Source organism: Rousettus aegyptiacus, unplaced genomic scaffold (genome assembly GCF_014176215.1).
Source record: "Rousettus aegyptiacus isolate mRouAeg1 unplaced genomic scaffold, mRouAeg1.p scaffold_m13_p_14, whole genome shotgun sequence".
Classification (NCBI taxonomy): Eukaryota; Metazoa; Chordata; class Mammalia; order Chiroptera; family Pteropodidae; genus Rousettus; species Rousettus aegyptiacus.
In genome coordinates this window covers 46,973,487-46,995,354 of record NW_023416289.1, presented here as the reverse complement: position 1 = coordinate 46,995,354, position 21,868 = coordinate 46,973,487, and the positions used below count along the sequence as shown (strand labels likewise).

Below are 21,868 nucleotides of genomic sequence, written 5' to 3'. Positions count from 1 at the left end.
TTTCTGTCTTCTTTTCTTCGTCTCCCACCATGCCCACTCGAGTTTATTTTCCAGGGCCTCACTGGACGTGGCAGGATTTACCACTTGCTGGACTCGGCACTCAGCCTCCCAGCCCCCAAACAGCCCCCTCTCCTTCATGATGTATATATTCTAAGTTCCTCTTGTGTCTACCTATGTGAGGCCCTTCCCTTGATAGGACTGAGAGTGGAGGGTGACAGGGGTGGGGGGCATTTGAGTGTTCGAATCTTTTTCAAGGGTTAAACCCTGGTCTTCAGGCTCATTTGTTAACCATTTCCTGAGGCTTCCTTTGTGCCAGGCCCTGCTCTATGAGACAGTTGTTTTAGGTCTGGTCCGGAGATGAGAATGATAAGGCTGGATGCGAGGTACCAGATGTCAGGGGCTGCTAACTAGGACATGGTGGGGTGTGGGGGGTGACCGCATGTACTAGACACTGTACCCTGCACTGCCCATGCACCATCATAAATCCTGTAAAGTGGGGAATGACGATAATAGTACATGCTTGGAAGAGTGTTTGTGAAGATAAATGATTTATGGACCAAACAGTAAACTTTCATTATTTTCATCTCATTTAATTCTCACAATCACGGCTGGCTTCCTGTTCTGGGCCAGCTGTAAATTTTCTTTTAAAGCAAGCAGTGATATGAGGATTTCAAAACATCAGTCAACCTATACATAGTCTAAGTCACTTCCCGGTTGGTGGTGATTTTGTTCCCCAGAGAACATTTAGCAATGTCTGGGGACATTTTTGCTTGCAACAGCTGGGTGATAAGGGGAAGGCTGTGGGCTGGTATGTGGTAGGTGGAGGCCAGATATGGCCCCAAGCACCGCTCATCCTGGCCTGTCATAACAAAGTTATTCAGCCCCAAACAATAGTGCCAAGGCTGAGGAAGCCCGGCCTGCGCGGTATTCTGCTGTACCTTGGTTTTCTCCCTCAAAACTAGTTTACAAATTCACTTATTTCTGTGTTGGTTTTAGTCTCCCGCTTTGAGAGTTTCTTTAGCTAAATATTTAAGCACATCTCAATACCACTCCCATACTTTTGAGTGAGAACTTAGTCAAAAGGTTAACTTCGAGCTGGGTGTCAGTGAAGAAAAGAGGATGTGAAAGCCAGCCTGCCCGGGTAACTAAGCACCACTTGCTTAGTTGTGTGACCTTGAGTAAGTGGCTTAAACCTTTCTGTGTCCTCGTCACAGTCAATGGGGATGGTAATAGCAATCGTTGGGAGAACTCAATGAGTTAATGTATGTAAAGCATTAAGGCTAGTGCTTGGCACTTAGTGCTGTAAAGAGTGCAAAGCAGGGGGGTGGGTGGGCAGTGTCTTGTCCTACATCAGTTACTTGGGGTAGCAGTCACCGGCAGTGCTGAGACCTCAACCAGTTCCCCTCATCCTTAGTGGCCATGTTCCTCAACCAGCTGGCACCGTTGGGCAGTGGTTTCTCACGGGCACTGCAAACATTTTACATTAACTACCAAACAAAGCAGATTCTGAGTCAAAAAGCACTGTCAGTAATGAAGAGTATCATCACAGACAAGAAAGGGATAACCAGGATAACCAAACAATTCTAAACTTGGGTGCACCTAACAACATAGTCTCAAAAGAAATAAAACTAAGGTTAATGGGCTGGTAAAAACACAGACACATCCCAGAAGCACTGTGACATTTTGATACATATCTCAATAATTAATCAAATAGACACTCCCCCCCACCAGAGAAAAAGTAAAGGTATGGCAAATTTGAACAAGACCACCAACAAGCTTGAACTAATAGAAATGGAACCCTGTATCCAGTGGTTTGAGAACACAGGTTTTTGCCAGACACACAGTCTGTACAGATGTCTTGGGTGTAGCTGCTCAGTTTGGTGCCACTGGCCACACCTGGCTAATGAGCACCTGTGCTGTGCTGATCTGAGCTGAGCTGTGCCATAAATGCAGACTAAATACCAGATTAGAAGAATGGATGTAAAAGAAGAATGTAAAATACCTAATATATTTTATCTTGATTACACTTGTAGTAATATTTTTGATATATTAGGTTAATTTTTTACTTTGTAAATGTGGCTAATAGGACATTTTATTTTTTTTGACACTATATGACACTAAAGCACAGAGTAGAAGGTATATGTCTGTAATTATACTCATTTAAAATATATTTTAATATTTTTATTTAATTTTTATTGTCATAAAATAGACATAACATAAAATTTACCATTTTAAATTTAAAGTGTGCATGAGACCATTTTAAATTATATCTGTGACTTGCATTACATTGGGCAGCCCTGCTCTAGATCACAAGTATCGGCAAATAGAAGTCACCCTGCGCCCCCCAGAACAAGACCCTTAACTGTGAGGTTTAATATGTGTACCTCTGATCTGACACATGAATTTTCCCATTAGCTTCTGTTTAGGACTTAGGAAATTATTAAAACAATTTTCATAAATCTTGAAACTAGCCAGGACATAGGAGTTCTGAGTGAGTGAGTGTGTGTGTGTGTGTGTGTGTGTGTGTGTGTGTGTAGGTAGGTAGGTATCACCACCTCACTCATTTTAACTTGACACCTGAAGTGTTTCAAAATTAGGTTTCTCTTGTTATACAAAGGTGGAAAACACACACATACGTTTTTTAAGGTGACATGAGATGAGGATAGGCTGTTAATAAATATTTCATGACATGATACAGTTAAATAGGTTTTAATTACTATAGAGAATAATGCACACCAAGTCTAACAGAGATCGTTAATTTTTACTTCGATATTTTATTTAGTGTAACTTGAAAAATTTGTCTTTGAAAACATTTCAATTAACACACACACACAAACCAGCTTTACTAAGCTCTAATGTTTTGGCCATTCTGAATCTAGAACATCCCAACATGAGCCAAGCGGGTGAAAGAGAAATACACAGCGAGCGGTGCAGAGCGTGTTGTGTATGTACCACACCCGGAAGCCCTCTGCCTAGTTAGATGAAACAAGTTCTCTGCCTCAAAAGACATTTCTGACCTCGAGGTTTGGAAGTTTAGGGATTGTCTTAGAGCAAAAGCACAACCTGATCTGGGGCAAGTATTTCTGAGCCTAACAGATCCAGCCAGAAAGACCTCCTGATGGAAAAAGTTGGTTTCATTCTGAAAGAAGAAACAGTTTTCTAATGTTGGAGCTTAGGTGGGAGGAGGGGCTTCTGGATGGTTCGGGGTCCATGACTTCCCTGTCTGCAGTGTCTTTCCTGGATAGTATGGGCCTTGGAGAGAACATAGTATGTGACTTAAGTCAGCCAAAGTTCCCCTCTGCCATGGCCTCTTCCTTCTCATTGAAAAGTGGGGCCTGATAAACCTGGGCAGAGAGAGCGCTACGCATCCCACCCTCTAACCACTGATTCCCTCAGCCTGACTCAGAAAACAGAGCTGGGGGTGTGGTAGACATGTGTTAGGGACCTGCCGGGGAGGAAGGGAGACCTGCTGGGACCTCCTGGACCAGGTGTGCTCCTACAGGATGGATAAATACATCCAAGGCAGCCAGGCAGTTTGCTTTCTACAAACGAAAATATGAAATGAAACTACCACATCACTTGGAAAATGTGGGTGTACGCTCTACTGGTTTGAGTCTCGTAACACGCGTGAGATTTGCTGCTGGTTTAGGACATCAGAATTTTTGTTCTTGATATCTTATGTAACTTTGGGAAACAAAAAAAAAATACGTTGATTTTATTGTACTTGGTTCAACAGTTGTGAAGTAGTCTAGTGTGTGTGTGTGTGTGTGTGTGTGTGTGTGTGTGTGTGTTTTGAAGAGTTAACAAGAATACATCCTTATGCTTCCATACCTGGTGACATGATTATACTGCCAAATTATTTTTTAGAAAGATCATTGTTCATAATTTTCACCAAGAGCCTGAAATACGGTAGCTGTCTTACATCATAATCCTTATCATTGCAATATGAATTACAAAATGAGGAATAAAAAAAAATCATTTGTGAAATCTACAAAACCCTCAGACACTAAAATCTTTCTGTCATGTTTCCTGTGGAGTCAGAGGGATCATGTTTTTACTGAGCTCTCCAGGGGACAAACCATGCTTTTGATAGCAACAGCCCTTCCTGTTACAGCACAAGGAGGAGGCAGTGTGGAAATGTGAGCTCTGGTGTCTCTTGCTCCACTCTCCCGTGTGTGTGCAAAGTCGGTCATGGAAGGATGGGTGCGAAAGATGGATTGAGCCCTGGCAGGGGTCTTGGGGGGGGGGGGCGGGTGGTGTAGGCAAAAGTGAGAGGCTTGCAAAATGGGAGGAATAACCTTCTGGATTTTCTCCCAGAATGGAAGAGCAGAGGGGACTCCTGTTATTATTTCTGGAGGTATAACTGCTGTGGGGTTATTCTTCTACCAAAACTAGTACCATCGTGGCTTCACGTCCAGAGGTGGAAGATGAGTTGCCCTCCGCGGCCCAGGTCTCCTCCCCAGGGATCCCTAGCAGGCCGCGCGCTTCAGCATCAGCCAGATCCAGCCCGTGGATGTCAGTGAGGAGGATCTACCCAGCTGCCCCGTCACCTCGCCCTGCATCAATAAGCTTGTAGGGGCCTCCGATACATCCAGTCCCTGGGCTTTGAAGAGCTGGTGGGAAGCCCCGCGGAGGGGCCAGAGTCGAAGCCGGAGGCAGCGGGCCTGGTGGCTGGGGGCGATGGAGAGAGTGCCCATTACCTATTGCTGCATCATTATGCATCACTCCTAAATTGAGTGTCTTTAAAGAGTTGTTAACTCTCAGAGTTTATGTGGCTCAGGAATTCAAGGAAGGGCTCATCTGGGCAGTGGTACAGGTTTTTCAAGCAGTTGCAATGAGATGTGGCAGGAGCTAGCCAGGCACCTCCATCTCCTGTGATCTCAAGTCCTCTCTGCGATGTGTCTGCGGTAGACTAGTTTGGGCTTCCTCACAGCATGGTAGCCTAGAGCTTACACGGCAGCTGACAGCTTCAAGGAAGAAGCCGAGTGGCCTTTTCTGATGGAGCCTCAAGAGCCACTTAGTATCATTTTTGCCACACTCCATTCACTGAAACAGCCATAAAGGTCTACCCGATTTTACGGAGCAGGAACGCAGACTCACCTCTTCATAGGGGGAGTGTCATAGTCACCTTGTAAGAAGGGCCTGTTGGATAACAGACACTGCAGGCATCTTTGCAATATGGTCTGCCACAGAAGGAGAGGAGGCACAGCCAGAGGTGAGCAGGGACAGTGCAGCACTCAGGGATAAAGGAAACTGAGCAAGAGGGTATTCCAAGACGTAGGGAGAGTGGGTGGCCTGAGAACTGTCCAGGAGGAGACCTGTGGGAAGCAAGTTAGGACTGGGTTCAAGAAGCAGAGGTAGGACTTGGGGTCCATTGGAAGAAAAGTGCCAGGACGTGATGAGCTCACTGAGGGGGATGGGCAGGGAGGAAGAAATGAAATGGGAGCCAGAGGAGAGACACAGGCGGAATCAGAGGTGTGGGGGAAACCAGGAGGACAGCACTTTTGAGTCACCTGGGGCTGTTTGGAGCCCTTCGTGCTGGTGTTTGAGTTCCCAGAGCTGCCTTGATAAAGTACCATTAGTTGGGTGGTTTAAGACAATAGAAATCCTCTCACAGATCTGGAGGCCAGAGCCCAAAATCAAGGTGTGGGCAGAGTTGGTCCCTCCTGGATGTTCTGAAGGAGAAAGTTGGTCCCTCCTGGGTGTTCTGAAGGCATCCCTCAGTGTTCTTGGCTTGTTGGCACGTCACTTCACTTCATGCCTCTGTGGGCGCTTCCTCTCTGGGGCATCACACGGCCTTCTTATTAGAACAGCGGTCATTGGTTTTAGGCCCACCCTAATCCAGTAGGACTGCATTGTAACCTATTATGTCTGTAAAGACCCTGTTTTCAAATAAGGTCACATTCTGAAGTGCTGGGTAAACACAAATGGGAGGGGGTCATTATTCAATCCAGTACAGCTGGGTTATGGGGTTTCTGAGGTAGGCCCTGGATCGTCTCTAGTCTCTACTTCTCTCAGGTGGCCCCTTGAAGGTAATGATCCCAAAGAACCTGACAATGGAGCGGGTGGTGGGAAAGAAGCCGCTGTGGAGCTGGGAGGCCAATTCCAGCCACTTGACCACTGGACACAGCACCACGCGGCAGGAATGGCATCCTGCTCTGGACAATGGGGAAGGGCAAGGGCAAGAGGGCAGAGGGCTCCAAGCATGGCTACAGACAGTCTTGGCTGAAGTTATCACTCTCTGAGCTGAGAGTGTCTGGCCAGAAAGTATCCGGATGGCTGGATTTATGAGTCAAGAAGAACTGGACTTGGAAGGAATTAGAGCCAAGGGTCAGTTTGAATGACTCTGAAAGACAGGCCCAGTCTCATTGAGTCTGGGCCTGTCTGTGACCAGGGGCAATAAAGTTAAGGGGTAAATTAAAGGAGTTTGGTGTCAGTTGGATGCTTGCTTGAATCTCAGCCTTGCCCTTCTGTGTGGTCTGAGTGTTGGACCAGTCACTAATCCATCCATCCATCCATCCACCCAACAGTTACTCAGAGTAACTATGTATAAGTTTGAGAACAGTTTATTCTCTATGCCATGGATTTCTCATTCATGAAACGGGGATGATATCATCTCCATCACTGGGTTGTGGGAAAAATTAATTTAATAAATGTAAAGCAGTGAGGCCAACACCTGGCACATAGTAGGTGCTCAATAAGCGATGCGATGATGATGAGTGATTATGATGATGATAGTGATGATGGTTTTGAAGGTGATGATTCTGGTAGTGATACTGATAATTAAGATGCTACTGGTGACAGTGGTGATGATGAATGTGACAGTGGTGATAGTGATGACAGTGGTGATGGTAATGGTGATGGTGGAGCCCCTGCTCTCCAAGGGGCTACAGCCCCTCTACACTAGACTCAGTGTGAACATCAACTCGCCAGCCCTGGGAGCGCCCAGTGCTGAGCTGACGGGTATCTGGAGGCTGGACTGGAATCCTTGAGACTAAGATTGCAGAGCAGCTCTCCCACCTGGTTTCTTATTAAAGGAGAGTTTATTTTTGGCCCTAATTCCCATCCTTTCATTTCCATTCATTCAGAGTCCCACTCATATCCACCAAACACTGGTTCTCTTCAAGCTGTTCCGAGTGCTTAACATACTTTTACTTCTCATGCAAATTCATGGGAGTAGGCACTATTTTAATCTTCCTTTTGAAAACCAGGAGAGATGAGCTAAATAACTTGCCCAAATGATGTAGAATCAAATACAGGAAGCTGGCTCCTGGTCCTGTCCACTTAAAGATTATGCTAGTCTGCTTCTTGTAGCAAAAAAAAAAAAAAAAAAAAGTGGGGAAAAGAATGAATAAGAAACATGAAAGGATGGCTGAATAAATTGCAGCGCGTGCACATAATACAATGCAGCCATTGAACAGCTATATCGTAGAGTGAGAACAAGATGCACACACATGTACGATGATTCGATATTTACAAAACAAAGAGGAAGGAGTTTTTACCCAGATGTATGATTATGAGCATAGTAAAGAGTATGTGTGGATAACAGTTGTTGGCAACCTTCTTCTGTAAAAAGCCAGAGAGTAGTTTTGACTTGCAGGCCACAGAGTCTTTGCCACACTCACTCAACTCTGCCATTGGAACCCCAAACCAGCCACAGACAATACATAAACAAATGAATATAAATGTTCCAATAAAACTTTATTAAAAGCAAAACAAAACAGGTGGCTGACCAGATTTGGCCAACGGCCACAGTCTGCTGACTCTTGGTGTATATGATTAGGAGCCTGCATAAAAATATGAAAGAATCTACACTAAAAAGTTGACACTAATTACTTATGGAGAGGCTCACCACAGATGGTGGAGGTGGAAAGAAAAAGGGAGGGTAGAGCTAAGCTAATCATGAATGAAGAGAAAAACTATACTATGAAGACCAGTATAGTATATACTATAGAGTCTCATTTATGCATTTACCAAAAACATACATTCATATGTCTATAAACATAAATGATTAATTGACTGCATTCTCAGGATATAAATATCAACAGGGAATTTGATAAATACAATTAGATTATTCTTTTAAAAAGTAATCTATCCATGCCTCCTATTATGCAGTGGATTCTGTGGCAAGCACTATAGAACTGAGGGTTTGCGTAGATAGATAGATAGATAGATAGATAGATAGATAGATAGATAGATAGATGATAGATAGATAGAGATATAGAGATAAATCTGACCATATATACGTACATATATAAATATACATAATATTTTGCAGTCATCAGTTTGCTGGCACTTTAAAAATATTGATATTCCACATTAAACAGGATTATTAATATAATTTCCTATAAACTTTCCCATAAATCTGGTAACAATCTGTCTTGAACCACTTTCTATAGAAACACTTTTCTCAGTACTTTTGCCATGATTTCTTGCCCAGATGAATTTTATAATCCTTAAGGAAAATAGTACAAATATGGACAGTTCCATTCTTATTTCTTTTCTGAGTAATTTCCCTCACATAAAGTATGTAACTTTAAAATACGCAATATTTTCCTATCGTTTTTCTGAAGCATGAAATTTTAACATACAATTAAATAACTTATGACACTTTTTCAAGAAATTCAGAGGCTTTGATTTATGTAAACGTAAATGCATACCAAGTGTTGATTTCTAGGTAAAGCCTTTCTGAGAATTACTGCTTTTTTAAGGTTTGCCTTTGGTATGAGTTTTTTGGTGTTTATTAAAATTTGATCTGTTGTTGAAGGCCTTCCCACATTTAGAACAAACATAGGGTCTCTCTCCTGTGTGAATTCATTGATGCACTTTGAGTTGTGGTTTCTTACTGAAGGATTTTCCACAGTCACAGCATTCATAAGATTTCCCTCCAATATGAGTTCTCTGATGTATCATCAACTCTGATTTCTGGATGAAGGCATTCCTGCATGTGTAACAGGCAAAAGTTCTCTCTCTAGTGTGAGTCATCTGATGCTTGTGGAAATTTGATCTACCGTTGAAAGCCTTCCCACATTCAGTGCATACATATGGTTTTTCTCCAGTATGAATCCGCTGATGCTCTTTGAATTGGGACTTGGAAGTGAAGGCTTTCCCACAGTCACTGCATTTGTAAGGCTTCTCTCCAGTGTGGATTCTCTGATGCATGTTGAGTATTGACTTCTGGTTGAAGGCTTTCCCACATTCATGGCATATGTGGTGTCTTTCTCCAGTATGAATTTTCTTGTGTATGTTGAGGTGTGACTTTTGGGTGAAGGTTTTTCCACAGTCACTACATTCATAAGGTTTCTCTCCAGTATGAATTCGATGATGTATATCAAGTTGTGACTTGGAAATGAAGGATTTTCCACAGCTGCAGCACTGATAAGGCTTCTCTCCTGTGTGACTTCTTTGATGCACAATCAGGTGTGCCTTCTGGATGAAAGCCTGCCCACATTTAATACACACATAAGACTTCTCCCCTGAGTGGATTCTCTGGTGCAAGCTGAGCGTTGACTTTTGGGTAAAGGCCTTTCCACATTCGCTGCATACATACTGTCGCTCACCAGTATGAATTTTCTGATGTATAATGAGGGTCGAATTTTGGGAGAAGCCTTTCCCACATTCACTGCATTTGTAGAGTTTTTCTCTAGTATGAGTTCTTTGATGCCTGAAGAGAGAAAGCATCTGGAAAAAGGCTTTTCCACATTCATGGCATTTATGGAGCTTCTTTCTAGTGTGTGTTTTCTGGTGTGTAAGCAATTGTGACCTCTGAATGAAGACTTTTCCACATTCCTTACATATATAAGGTATGTTACCTGAATGATCTGTCAGATGTACATTGAGTTTTGGTGGTGGGGTGGAGGCTTTTCCGCATTTGCTGCATTCCTGGAAGTTTTCTACACTATGGAATCTCTGTTGCCTAAGGAGGTGTGATTTCTGGGTGAAGTCCCTCCCACATTCAGTACATTTATCTGGTTTCTCCTGAGTATGAGTTCGATGTTGTGTGCGTGACTGTTTATGGCTGAAGACTTTTGTACATTGATTACCTTCACAGAAGTTCTCTGCTGTATGAAAATTCTTGCAGCTAGCTTTGGAAGATATATGGATGAATAGCTGACCAGGTTCAACAATCTCATCGGGGTGTTTTGTGGTATTGTTTTGATTTTGACGATTTACTTCTAAGTTAGGCTTCAAACTTTTTGCAAATGAATAATGTTTATGAGGACTTTTTTGTGAAGAAACAAGGTGGGGCTTCATATGAACGATTTCCCCAGGGTCCTTATACTCACAATCTTTCTCTGTATTCAATTTTTTCTTGTTGAGGAAAGCCCTTTGACATGAGGGTTTATTTTGATTGTGCTGATCTCTCCCTGTACAGTCAGCATCTTTCCACAGTTCTTCTAAAATGGAACACCAAGAACCATCTCTTGTGATTTTGCCCATCATATCATTATGAAATGCAATTTTTTCACAAATTTCTTGTTGTTGGGTTTCAAGCCCAAACTCCTCTTCTAAAAGGAGAAAAAGATGAAATAGACATGATGAATAGTTAGAAGAGGATAGAGGACAAATCATACAGAGCTGACAGAAATTGACACAGGAAATAGTTGCGTATGTAACACTGGTGATCGTGGCGGTGAGGGGAAACAGCAGCACAGCCCTTAATAAATGCCAGGCACTTATCTATATAGCACTTAGCATTTACTAGTGAATGTTATATGTGATGCACACGTAAACTCATTTAAGCCTCACAACCTATGAGGTAATTGCACTCATTATCTTTGTTTTATATATGAAGAAAAAGAGGCACAAGAATGGCTGAATAATCAGCCCAAACCACTTTGCTCATTCATGGGGAAAATCACATTTGAATGAAGTAACCTGGCTCCACTTACGGAGGCGGTCTAGATACCCAGACCTCGTGGGAAGACTACAGGGTAAAAGATAAAACAGACAAGGGTGTTATACGACAACATCTGTCAATAGCCAAGGCTTGAAGGAGCCCAGTATAGGTCTTTGTGAAGCCGAACAAAGGAAACCTCATTTAAAATAGAGTAGGGAGACCAGGAGGAGGCACTCTCACACACTACAACCTGACATCTGTTACACACCGCAAGAGAAAGAAGTATCAATTACAGACCCCAACAGAAAGGAACGTACTTTTCATTCCTGACAAGGAGTGTTATCTACTACACTACCCCAGAAGGAGGAAGGTTGGTTCTCTTCTTGCCCAGCAACAAGCCCAGCCAATGCGAACCCACTCAACTCAGCTCACGAGAAGCCATCACCATCGTGAACTCTTGCTTTCCTCTGATGGACTTTTGATCAAAACAAAGTACCCTCTCCCAATTCCTCCTTTTTCTTTTATTGAGTAAGATTCCTCTCCTGTTTGCTGGACTTGCCTATAGTTTTTGCCATAGCAGGCTTGTTCCGAATTGCAATTCTCTGCTATTCTCAAATAAACCAGTTTTTACTGGTAAAAATATCTGGCTGTTTTACTTTGAAAGTTATCTTCGTTAGCTTTCAGATCAAATTGTAACTAATCTCCCAGCTTCCTTTCACTTAGAAATAATACCAAATCCATCAGCCCCGTATGTCCTCTAAAAAACTATTGAAGTGTCAATCTTAAAAGAGCCAAGCAGTGAAAGAATACCTATACCCAAACTCAACTCTCCATGAAGCTGAAATTTGTTTTCTTGAGCCTAGCAATATATGCATGTCCCAAGAAAGGTACACCGGAAGACTGAGTGAGCAAGCTGTTCCTTAGAACGTTTTACCTTTCTTCCCCAGAAGATAACTGTGGCCAGGTATATGGCTGCCAAACTACATAACGGTCACAATTTCCTTTGCAATGAGATGTGAAAACAAGACCATTTTTGCTGATGGAATGTGCATACAATATTATATACTGCTTCTGGGCCAGGGTGGCAAACCATGGCTTCTCTATACCCTCCACCTGCCTTTTCTGCCCAGTAGAACCTGGCTGGGGTCAGTCAATCACACAGAAAAACAGTGGAGTGAATACACAAAGTAAGGCTTCCTGCAGACCTGCTCTGAAGAACTGTTTATAGGAAAGATATTATTTTAAAAATTATATTTGTCTTTGTTATAACTTTCAGCTTTATGCTACCTAATATACATTTTTTCTTTTCTTTTTTTTTGCCAAGAATGGGAGTCGCTGATCATCCAATTTACTAGTATAGAACACAAGACACAGCGGATTCTCAAAACGAACAAAGAGTGGCTAAATTTCACTACTACTTTGTCCCATCAGAGATTTAAATACTGAGCATGATATGACTATCACATATTGTTCCTTTTATATTTCAGTCACTTAAACTGTATTCCAGACCTCCTCTCCTGTTAAAAATCCTCAATCATCTTTTGCTTTTTTTTTAATGAAAATACTCTTCATCATTAACTTTTTTTTTTTATTATTATGTTAAAAACACAATATAACCACTACACCCCATCTAGAGGTGGCTCCATAGCATAGTGGTTAGCATGTCTGCTTTACATGCAGAAGGTCTTGAGACTGTGCCCCAGGTGGAGCCATGGACCATACCCAGGGTGTGCCAGGCCCCCCGAAGTGTGCTGGGAGTGCCAGGCCCCGGGTGCACCAGGCACAGGGGATGCCAGGCCCCAGGTACACACGCGAGCGTGTGGGAGGAAACGCCCTGCCTTATAGATCTAGTTCTTAAGGCAACATCCATGGGTCAAGGGTGGAAGGGCGGGGGAAGGGGGAATCAAAGCGAGACAAAAGAAATTAACCATCTGAACCATTTCTAAGTCTACAGTTCAGTATATTAAGTACATTGACACTGTCGTGCCGCCAATCTCCAGAACCTTTTCATCTTGCAAAACAGGGCACTGTCCACATGACCTCGGCTACACAGGGTCAAAGAACAGTTTAGGCTCGGGGCCGGAGGGGTTGATATGGGGATCACCAGAAAAATACCTGAGGCCTAGTACTCAGAATAGAAAAGCCCTTTAAGACAATTTCTGTACAAGGGGTTGAGCAGAGGGAAGTATAGAGCCCTGAGCTGCAGACATCAATTAGAGGAAAAAGAAGAAAGAAGATCGGACGCAGAAAAGAAAAATTAACGAATTCGGGGAGCAAATAAAAAAGGACAAAAGGCCTTGAGAAAACTCCATGGACAAGAAGGTATAAAATAATAAAACAAAGGCAATGTACACATAGAAAACTGTGTCAGATAACAGATATGATGAGATTCTGTAACTGCTTAGTTATTTAAAAAAAAATGAAATTAAAGCATGGCTCTACGGCCATGCCGCCCTGAACAAGCCCGATTCCGTCTGATCTCGGAAGCTAAGCAGGGTCGAGCCAGATTAGTAGTACCTGGATGGGAAACCACCTAGGCATAAAAAATAAAAAATAAAAAAATAAGGGACTGTAAGCTGACAAGGTCCTTGCAATCTGTGAGGTCAACCAAAGATTGCCTCACCTTTAAAAACAAAAACGAAAACATGAAATAGCCCTTTTACTCATAATCCAGGCTATAAATGAGAAGTTTGGTAAAGGCTAAGTGCTGGCAAGCAAAGTCTGCAAATGCAAACACTTGCGCACAGCACGGGGGAGCGAAGACTGTGACGCTCACCTGAAGAGCAATGTAGTTTTCAGTCCGACTGAGTGTACTGCTATCCAGTGATCAGGCAATCCCACTCCAGAGCACTCACCTCTGAGAAATGTCCTGGCCCCTGAGAAACATTTATAAGATACCGCATAATGGCATCAGTTGTGGACACTGGGAGCAGGAGGCAACCTAAGTGTCCCTCACTGTGGGAATGGATCAGGGCGGAAGGTTGAACGATGGTGCCCAATAATACCACATGTGCCATGGTAACAGGCCCTCACCTTGACGTCTCCGATGTGGGAGTTTGGCCTCCTTTTCCATTCTGAAAATGACTTCTGGGTTGGGAACGTGATACCCTGTTAATGAGAAAGGATATCGGATTTGGACGTGGTCTTGAGCTTCAGAGGCCATTCAATGAAGCTTTGCTTCTTTCGCTTAGAATGAAGTAATACCCAGAGATGCCCAAAAGGAATGAACGCTTCAGGATGAATGGAAGACAAACCAATTACAAACTAGAGATGGCCCACTGCGTTCCACAAGGCAGGACAGTCCTCAACAGGGCCCATCCAGATTCCCAGGGCAGGTGTGCTCACCCACGGAGAACAGGTGGCTACAAATCTCCAGCATCACATCCTGGTACAGGTGTCTTTGGGCAGGGTCCAGCTGCTGCCACTCCTCCCTGCTGAAGTCTATGGTCACATCCTCAATTGACACTGGTCCCTGTAACAACATACTCAGCTCAGTGTGAATTAGTCATCACATGACTGAGGAAGATACACAGAGAGACCCATTTTTAATATATATATATATATATATATATATATATATCTTAATTTAATAGTGTTGCTGTTTCTTTGGAATGTTTTCTATTACAAAATGTTTCAGTCAGGTTGAGATGATTTTTAAACACTATTGAAGTATGTAATCTCACAATATATTGGTTCATAATGGGAAAAAGCCATGTATTTATTATACTGTTTCTAAAAAATAGAACATCTCTGTAATTTGAATGGAAACCTACCACAGAACAATGAAGCACTGTTTATTATTATGGCCACTCGTTATTACTTTAAAACACACAAAGTGTTACGAAATACACAGAGTAACTTAGACTTTCAGGAAATCTTGAGTGTCCCCAAGAATCCTGCTTTCTTGTTCCCAAATATCAAATGTTAATATCTGTGGGCAATCTGGAAACACTGTTCTCTGGCATTTTGATTCATCTTTTAAAACAGGAAATAATACATGGTCTTCAAGCACCAGTTCTGGCTCTAGTACCCTATCACTCAATAAACTACGAGGACGGGGTAGAAATGAGCTAACCCCGCAGAGCAGGAGTCGGGGTAGAAATGAGCTAACCCCACAGAGCAGGAAGCAGCTGAGAACATGCAAAGGCCCAGTGCTGGATGACGGATCTTGGCCTGCACTGAACAGGAGGCGCTGTCATCTTCCTGTCTGTGACTAGGGTTCCACCCAGACCAGAGGCCACCTTTTCTTCTCCTTTGTCCCAGGGTTGACCCTCTTCTCCAACAGCCTCCATCAACCAGTCTGTTATGTCTATAACACAGAAGGCCCGTGAGTATGAGGTGACATCAGCCTCCTGTGGTCTGCTCTCAGTGGGAGGAGCCAGACTATCTGGAGGACAGGGAGTACAGAACCTGCTGCTTCCTGGGTCTGCCCAGAAGTTCAATGACTCTCTCTGGGGCCCGCTCTGCTTACCTCACACGATCCAGCCTGCCCCTCTGGACCTGGGAGCCGGAGTCTGTGGGGCAGGTTCACGTCAGCAGGCATGTCCCCTCCGGCCTTCAACTCTTGGTCTCTCTTGTAGATAACTCTGCTTTTCCCAGGAGCCCAAAGCTGTGAGGGGTGTGGAGGCTCCGATCAGGGCTGATCAGGGCCGCTGTGGGGAGCTGGGCTGAACCTTTGAAGGCGCGGTTGACCCGGGAGCTCTGCAGAGACACCAAGAAGCCCTGGAAGGACAACAACCACATGGTCACTCATCTGACATTTGCTCCACACAAATATTTCTGAGGGCCCGTAGGTGAAGGTCACTGGGCTAAAAATACTATGAAATAAGCAAAGTTCAGAAAAACCCAACTCCAGTTATTAATTGGTGAAAAAGAAAAGACCGTGAGTTTGGACTAAACTTAACGAAGATTTAATGACATCTCTGCCACCTTAACTGGGGGACTATGAAGCTACTACTTTACTTGTAGCTTCCAACATGAGGAGGAATCGATTAACCACAGGCACAGGGAAACTTACATGACACAAGGCTTATTAGCCTCCCATGCCTGCAAGGCACGTGGTAGACGCGGATAAAAACCAGCAAGCTCCAAGTCAGGTATCAGGTGTCCTGTTTCATTTTCACAGAACACTGTCAGCTAAAGGGTACGACTATTGCTATACCATTTTGTGGAGGAGGAAACTGAGGCTGAGTGCTGTTACATCATTTCTCTTAAGGTCCATCTGCCTGCAAAGGGAATCAGCCCCACGTCTGCCTCATTCTGAACTGCACACACGATCCCGTCAGCTTCCAGAAACACCACTTCCATTTCCTGCGGCCTTCGGAGAGCTGAGGCTCTGAATCGGCCTTGTCTGGTGTGTCTGAGCCAAGCTTCTGGACATTTCAGTGGCCATGCGTAAGGCCCGAGGCGTCCCAGCCTTTTCTGACAAAGATGAAATTTAAACTCACTGTACACGACCTCGCCTCAGCCTGAAAAATCTCCAGACAGCACCGGGGCCACAATAACTTACCGGGTCTGGCCCTGTCCACAAGTTATCCCTACCCATCCACGCACTGAATGCAGTTGCTGAAAGCGCTGACCTCCAGAAATACCCAGTGAACCAGGTGACTGTCAGAAGACCATGCGATGCCTCTCCCCCACCCCACCCCACCCCCCCACACACACACGGCCAGACTCCTGAAACCATTACTACCCTGACTGCCAATAAATGTCCCAGGAACTTATTTCTACGGGACCCAAAATAGTCCCCAACAACTGGGGTTCAAAATAACACACCCCATTGGAAACCATCACCAACCCACTGCACTGTCAACCACTGACCCTTCCTACGTCCGCGGGCACCCAAGGACGGCCAGCACTGACCCGACCAGTCACCCTTGAGGGACCCCAACCCTCGCTACCCAGAAAGCGACGTGGGCACCCTCAGCAGCCCCCATCACTGCCCTCCCGGCTCCTAGCCGACGGGTTTCCAGGCACTGCCCTTAGCATCCCACTCTACCCATTCCCTAGGCCTGCAGTCACTGCCCCCGGCCCTCGAGGTCCTCCGATCCCCGAAGTCCCTGCTTCCCATCAATCACTGCCTCCCACAGTCCCCTAAGCAGCGGACCACGCCCCTCAGGACGCACTTTCACTGTCTCAAAATGAGCGAATTTCACGCGCCGACGATATAAAACCTGATCGTAAAGTACACTTGGAATGTAACTGACGAAAACACCGACACGTGCCCAGAAACCACGGAACGACTGAAAACTAACGAGCCAGTCTTCCGGCTTCCATGAGAAAAGCCCACTTGGCCCACGGACCCCGTCTCTACCATCACCCCGCAGACCGCGCCCCCCGCTACCTCCGCAGGATCCCCGCTGCTAAAACTGCAAACCGCCTGGACATCCAGCGTGCGACAGGCGGGTAGGGACCAGCTGACAACGCAGGCGGGACTGTCGTTTCCGGTTTGGATGGCAGCGAGCGCATGCGTACTAGAACCTGCAAAGCCGAAGCGTGCCAATTCTTATCATGGCGTAGTACAGTGACTCTCTCCTCCGCGGTTCACTGTCTTTCAGGGACCGGCAGGCGAACAACATGGCCGCCCCCATAAGGCTTAGACATTGGAGGCTGCCATATTGGAAGCACTTCCATTCCGTGCAGCCGGGATTGCGTTTGCGATATCTCAGAGTAAGGTTTTAGGGTGGTCCCACGCTGGCATGGGGACCTATTAAATCCCTGCGTGTATAGCTCTAGGAGAAACTGGCCTTGCATATTTTTTAAAAATTACGTTTTCCCTGTATGTTCTCCCTGATTTTAGCCCCACTCTCAGAATCCAGGTCTCCTGCCCCCTCTTCCTTTCAAGGACTCACACTCCAATGAATGAGACGTGTGGGGAACCCGAAGGATGTTGAGCTCCGCAGACGACTAGACAGCACTGGGAGCGGTTCCAGGACGCCAGGCTCTGACGACTGGGAGGGGCTCGGGAGTTGGCCCTCCTGGCTCCAGCTCAGCCTAGCAGGGGGGTCGCTGTCAACAGCAAGGAGCAGACACAGGCCTTGGCCTTTCGGGACTGATAGTGTGGAGCTATTATTCTCCAGGTGAGAGAAGAACAAGGGAGAGAAAGCCGCGGAAAGATTCTGGCGCCAGATGTGCAAGTTTGAGCAAGTTAGTTAAACCCTCTCTGCTTCAATTTCCCGTTTCATAAGGTTGTGAGGGTTGAATAATTAAATCATCACGTGCAAAATGTTTAGAAGAGTGCTATTACATAATAACGAGCTTTTACATGAGAAATTTAATATATATGTTTTTTGTCCATTCGACAAATATTTATTGGGTGCCTGCGATGTGCTCAAGAAAACATCACTTAAGATCATTGTGTTAAGGGGGCGAGGGTGGGGAACAGGGATTTTCAAATGGCCAACTTCTGCTTGCTTGTTTAAAGTTTAACTAGGGTATAGTTCTAGGAGACATTCATTGCAAAGATATGCTAATGTTAAGGGTGTAGTTATCCTGTGCAAAGATATGCTAATGGCTAACTCCTGCTTCTGTAAACCTGCTTGCTTGTTTAATATAATTGTAGGCTTTATAAGCGACCTCCTCTGAAAGCTCTGGGCTGATTCTCTAGTGGGGAGAGTCAGTCCCCGGCCGGCTAATAAAAGCTCACAATTCATCTCAATTGGCTCCTTGAGTCTTAAATTTGATCACCACAACAATTGTTTGCGAAAGTGTTTGAGGATTTCAACATTTTCCCCAAGGACCTTTGGTAATCCTTTGATGTTCAAATTTTGCCATTTTGAATCTCACACCATCACTCCTGTTGATGTACTTAGAATAGTAATGAGTTTAACCCTTCTGGATTCTCCCAGATCCATGGTTTTGGCACATTTTGCAAACATCCCTTTCAGCATTGATCTCATGAAATCTTGCATCTCTTGAGAATTTTTTCAATTTTGCCTGGTATTTCTTTGCATAGTATGCACGTTGTGTAAGAGGAAATCATCATCCCCCAGAGAGACCGAGTGTGGTAGGTATTTGTGATATTGTGATTTAAAATAAGAAATTCGGTGTGAAACATTTGTTCTTTATTCCCGTTTCCCGGCACAGAGATCCCAAAACTTTTGGAATTTCCTAAGTGATAAGGACTCCAAAGTGTCTTTTGTTATGTTAATGAGAGACTTTGGGATAGAGGGTAGGGGTGGAGGACCATCTCTGTGATTAGAGGGTTGGAACTTTCAGTCCCACAGCACCCCTCCCCCACCTCCGGGGAGGAGAGAGGCTGGTGGAATCAGTTGCCCTAGGCCAATGATATAATGAATCACTCCTACATAGTAATGAAGGTTCCATAAAAATCCAGAAGAACAGGCTTCAGGCATCACCCAGATTGGTGAACAAATAGAGACCTGGGAGGATGGTGAGCTCGATGGGAAAGAGCTGGGAAGCCCTGCACCCTTTCCCCATACCTTGCTGCATGCATCTCTTCCACCTGGCTGTTTCTGAGTCATAGCCCATTCTCCGGCCTGGAAATTCAAATAATTGGAAGGGAACTTGTGGCTTCAGGTAACCACAAGCCAGATGGTTTTCAGTGGGGCGGCTCAGCAGGCCAGACACTGTGTCTAGGGGTGGGGGAGATGAAGAAGGGAGAAGTCGTGGTCTGGGAGAGAGGGGGGTCTCAGGAGGTGAGGGTCTGGATGAAGTGGGAAAGGGATGAATCTACAGGACCTGCTGCGAGGGCCTCCACGGCTCCAAAACCTGAGAAAGGTGAGATCTGACAGGGAGGCAGAGGACTAGTTTAGGGTAATGAGAGTAGCAGAAGGCACAGCTGTCTCCGTCCCCGCTGAGAGAGGAAAACCACACTATAAAATTAGAGCTTATGGGGAAACCCGAGGAAGCTCTTTCAGACAGGCTCCTCATTGCATCCAAATAGGCACCAGGACATCAGCAAACATCCCGCCCAAGCCTGGAGCTACATTCATAGCTCCCAGGCGCAGTCCCAGGCTCTGCCCTTGACCCTCCCCTCTCAGAGGAGTTAAGGAGCTTGGCCAGTGCTTTACAAGGGTCCTGTGTGCCCAGACCTGGACTGAAGATGAGCATGAGATGGGGGGATTGGTCCTGCATGGTGGAGAATCACCTAAATTCCCTGGGGGAAAGGAGGAGAAAGGTCTCCAGGGGCCGGAAGTGGGGTCTACGTGCATGGGGAAGTGAAAAGAACAGCTCCCTTTTGAAGTGTCCCCGTGGTAAACTGGGCTTAATTTTTTCTGACCTTTTAGTGGTTTGGGTCTTCCTTTTGAAGAGGAAGGTCTGAGGCAAAACACAGAAATAGATGCCAGATGTCTGCCGAGGAGGATTAGTCAGATGGTGTTAGGGGTTCTGAACAGACTTTCCGGTGTCAAGGGTGTCACCCGCTACTACCGCTGTTCTTCCAGTGGGGATGTGAGTGGGCCGCGGCAGAGGAGCGTGGCAGGCAGCTGGGGCTAAATGTCACAGAGCTAAATGTTGGTCTCTCCATAGTGCCCTGGAGGAGCGTGCAAGGTGTGAGCTACAAATACCAGGGTCTGTCAAGTGTATTGCTATCACAATGCTTGTCACATGGCTTGTGTGTCCTGGTGCCCTGTACTTGCTTCTACCCCCTAGATGGATGGAATCACTCAGGCCCACTCTATATCTCCTGGTTCCTGGAAGGGGCCAACCTACAACAGGATCTTCCAGTGGATACGAACAAACCAGGTCAAAAGCTGCAAAAGAGGACCTGGGGTCACTTCCTTATCGTTTGGGATCTCTAGACCAGCAAGTGTTCCCTGAATCTCAGACACGCCAGGAAGAAAGGTGGCAGGGTATACTTACCCTGTAATTGGAGGGAGACTCTTATCTTATTCTGGACATGGGACACCCTTGTCTCCTTGAGCCCTGAAACAGGTCCCTTGTCAGAGGTCGCCATCATTTCACAGCCCTGGCACCATGGCACCAATGTCACCTGCCAGGTAACCTTACTGGAGTTCCTTGTGACCACAGAAATAACCATCCAGCTCAATGTCTCACGTGAGTGCTGGGCCAGGGCTTCTGGGTTGTTGCGGGCAGTGGCTGTGGAGGGAGAGTTAGGGTCCGGGATACTTGTAGCTGGGTTCTGGATTCTGGGCAGGGGAGGGGACCAAGAGGATGCTAAAACAGAAGCTAACCTCAGAACTTAAGAAGGACCTCTTGTCTTCTGAATTTAGATGCTCCACAGAACCTGACCTTCAGTGTCTTCCTTGGAAATAACACAGGTAGGAGAGAACTTCTCTTTTGCAAAATCATGATGGAGGGAAGAGGGGGTCTACAGGACCTCGGGACAGAGAGCAAGTCTCAGAGCTTGAAGGATAGGAGAGCTGAGATTTGGATGTGGAACCTTAGTACTGAATGCTGTCTAAGTTCCCTACCTCCATTCTAGCCCCTACTCTCAGCACCATAACAAAGACTTTCTTGCCAAATCTCATGGAGACTTTTCATCGTCACTTCCCTGGACCACTTGGAGGAAACTTCCGTTTTGGCAGCTGACTTCTTAAACTTCTCAGTTCTCTCCCCAAGAGTCAAATGCCAGGGCAGCGGGTGTTGCCTTCGAATGCCTCTGCATTCTTCACCCAGCCTCACCTCTCTCGCTTTCAATACTTTTAAGTACTTCCCCCAGGCAGTTTGTTTGTGTGGTCTCATGCAGAGGCTTCAAAAGAGCACATAGAGTGAGTGTATGGACACAGCGCTCTGAACAAGCCCAATCCTATCAGATCTCCGAAGTTAAGCAGGGTCGGGCCTGGTTAGTACCTGGATGAGAGACTACCTAGGAAGACCAGGTACTGTAGGCCTTAAAAATAAGGGAATGTAAGCTGACAAGGTCCTTGCAATCTGTGAGGTCAACCAAAAGTTGCCTCACCTAAAAAAAAAAAAAAAAAAAAAAAAGCGTGTAGTGGAATGTACCTCTCCCACCTATGCTCCCCACCCCCTAGATCCCCTCTTGAGAGGCAGCAATCATAAACTGTTATGATGTGTCACCTCAGGCATATGTAAGGATATCTGTGT

General features: G+C 45.3%; 1 protein-coding gene across 1 annotated transcript; it reads right to left on the bottom strand.

Moving 5' to 3' along the window:
* Positions 1-7,682: 7,682 nt before the first annotated feature.
* On the bottom strand, positions 7,683-17,291 carry ZNF175 (zinc finger protein 175). The gene is given in 5 exon segments (XM_016125574.2): positions 7,683-10,508; positions 13,874-13,948; positions 14,186-14,312; positions 15,312-15,562; positions 17,184-17,291. Coding segments are annotated over 4 exon segments (2,076 nt in total). The 5' UTR covers positions 15,384-15,562; positions 17,184-17,291; the 3' UTR covers positions 7,683-8,706.
* Positions 17,292-21,868: the final 4,577 nt, after the last annotated feature.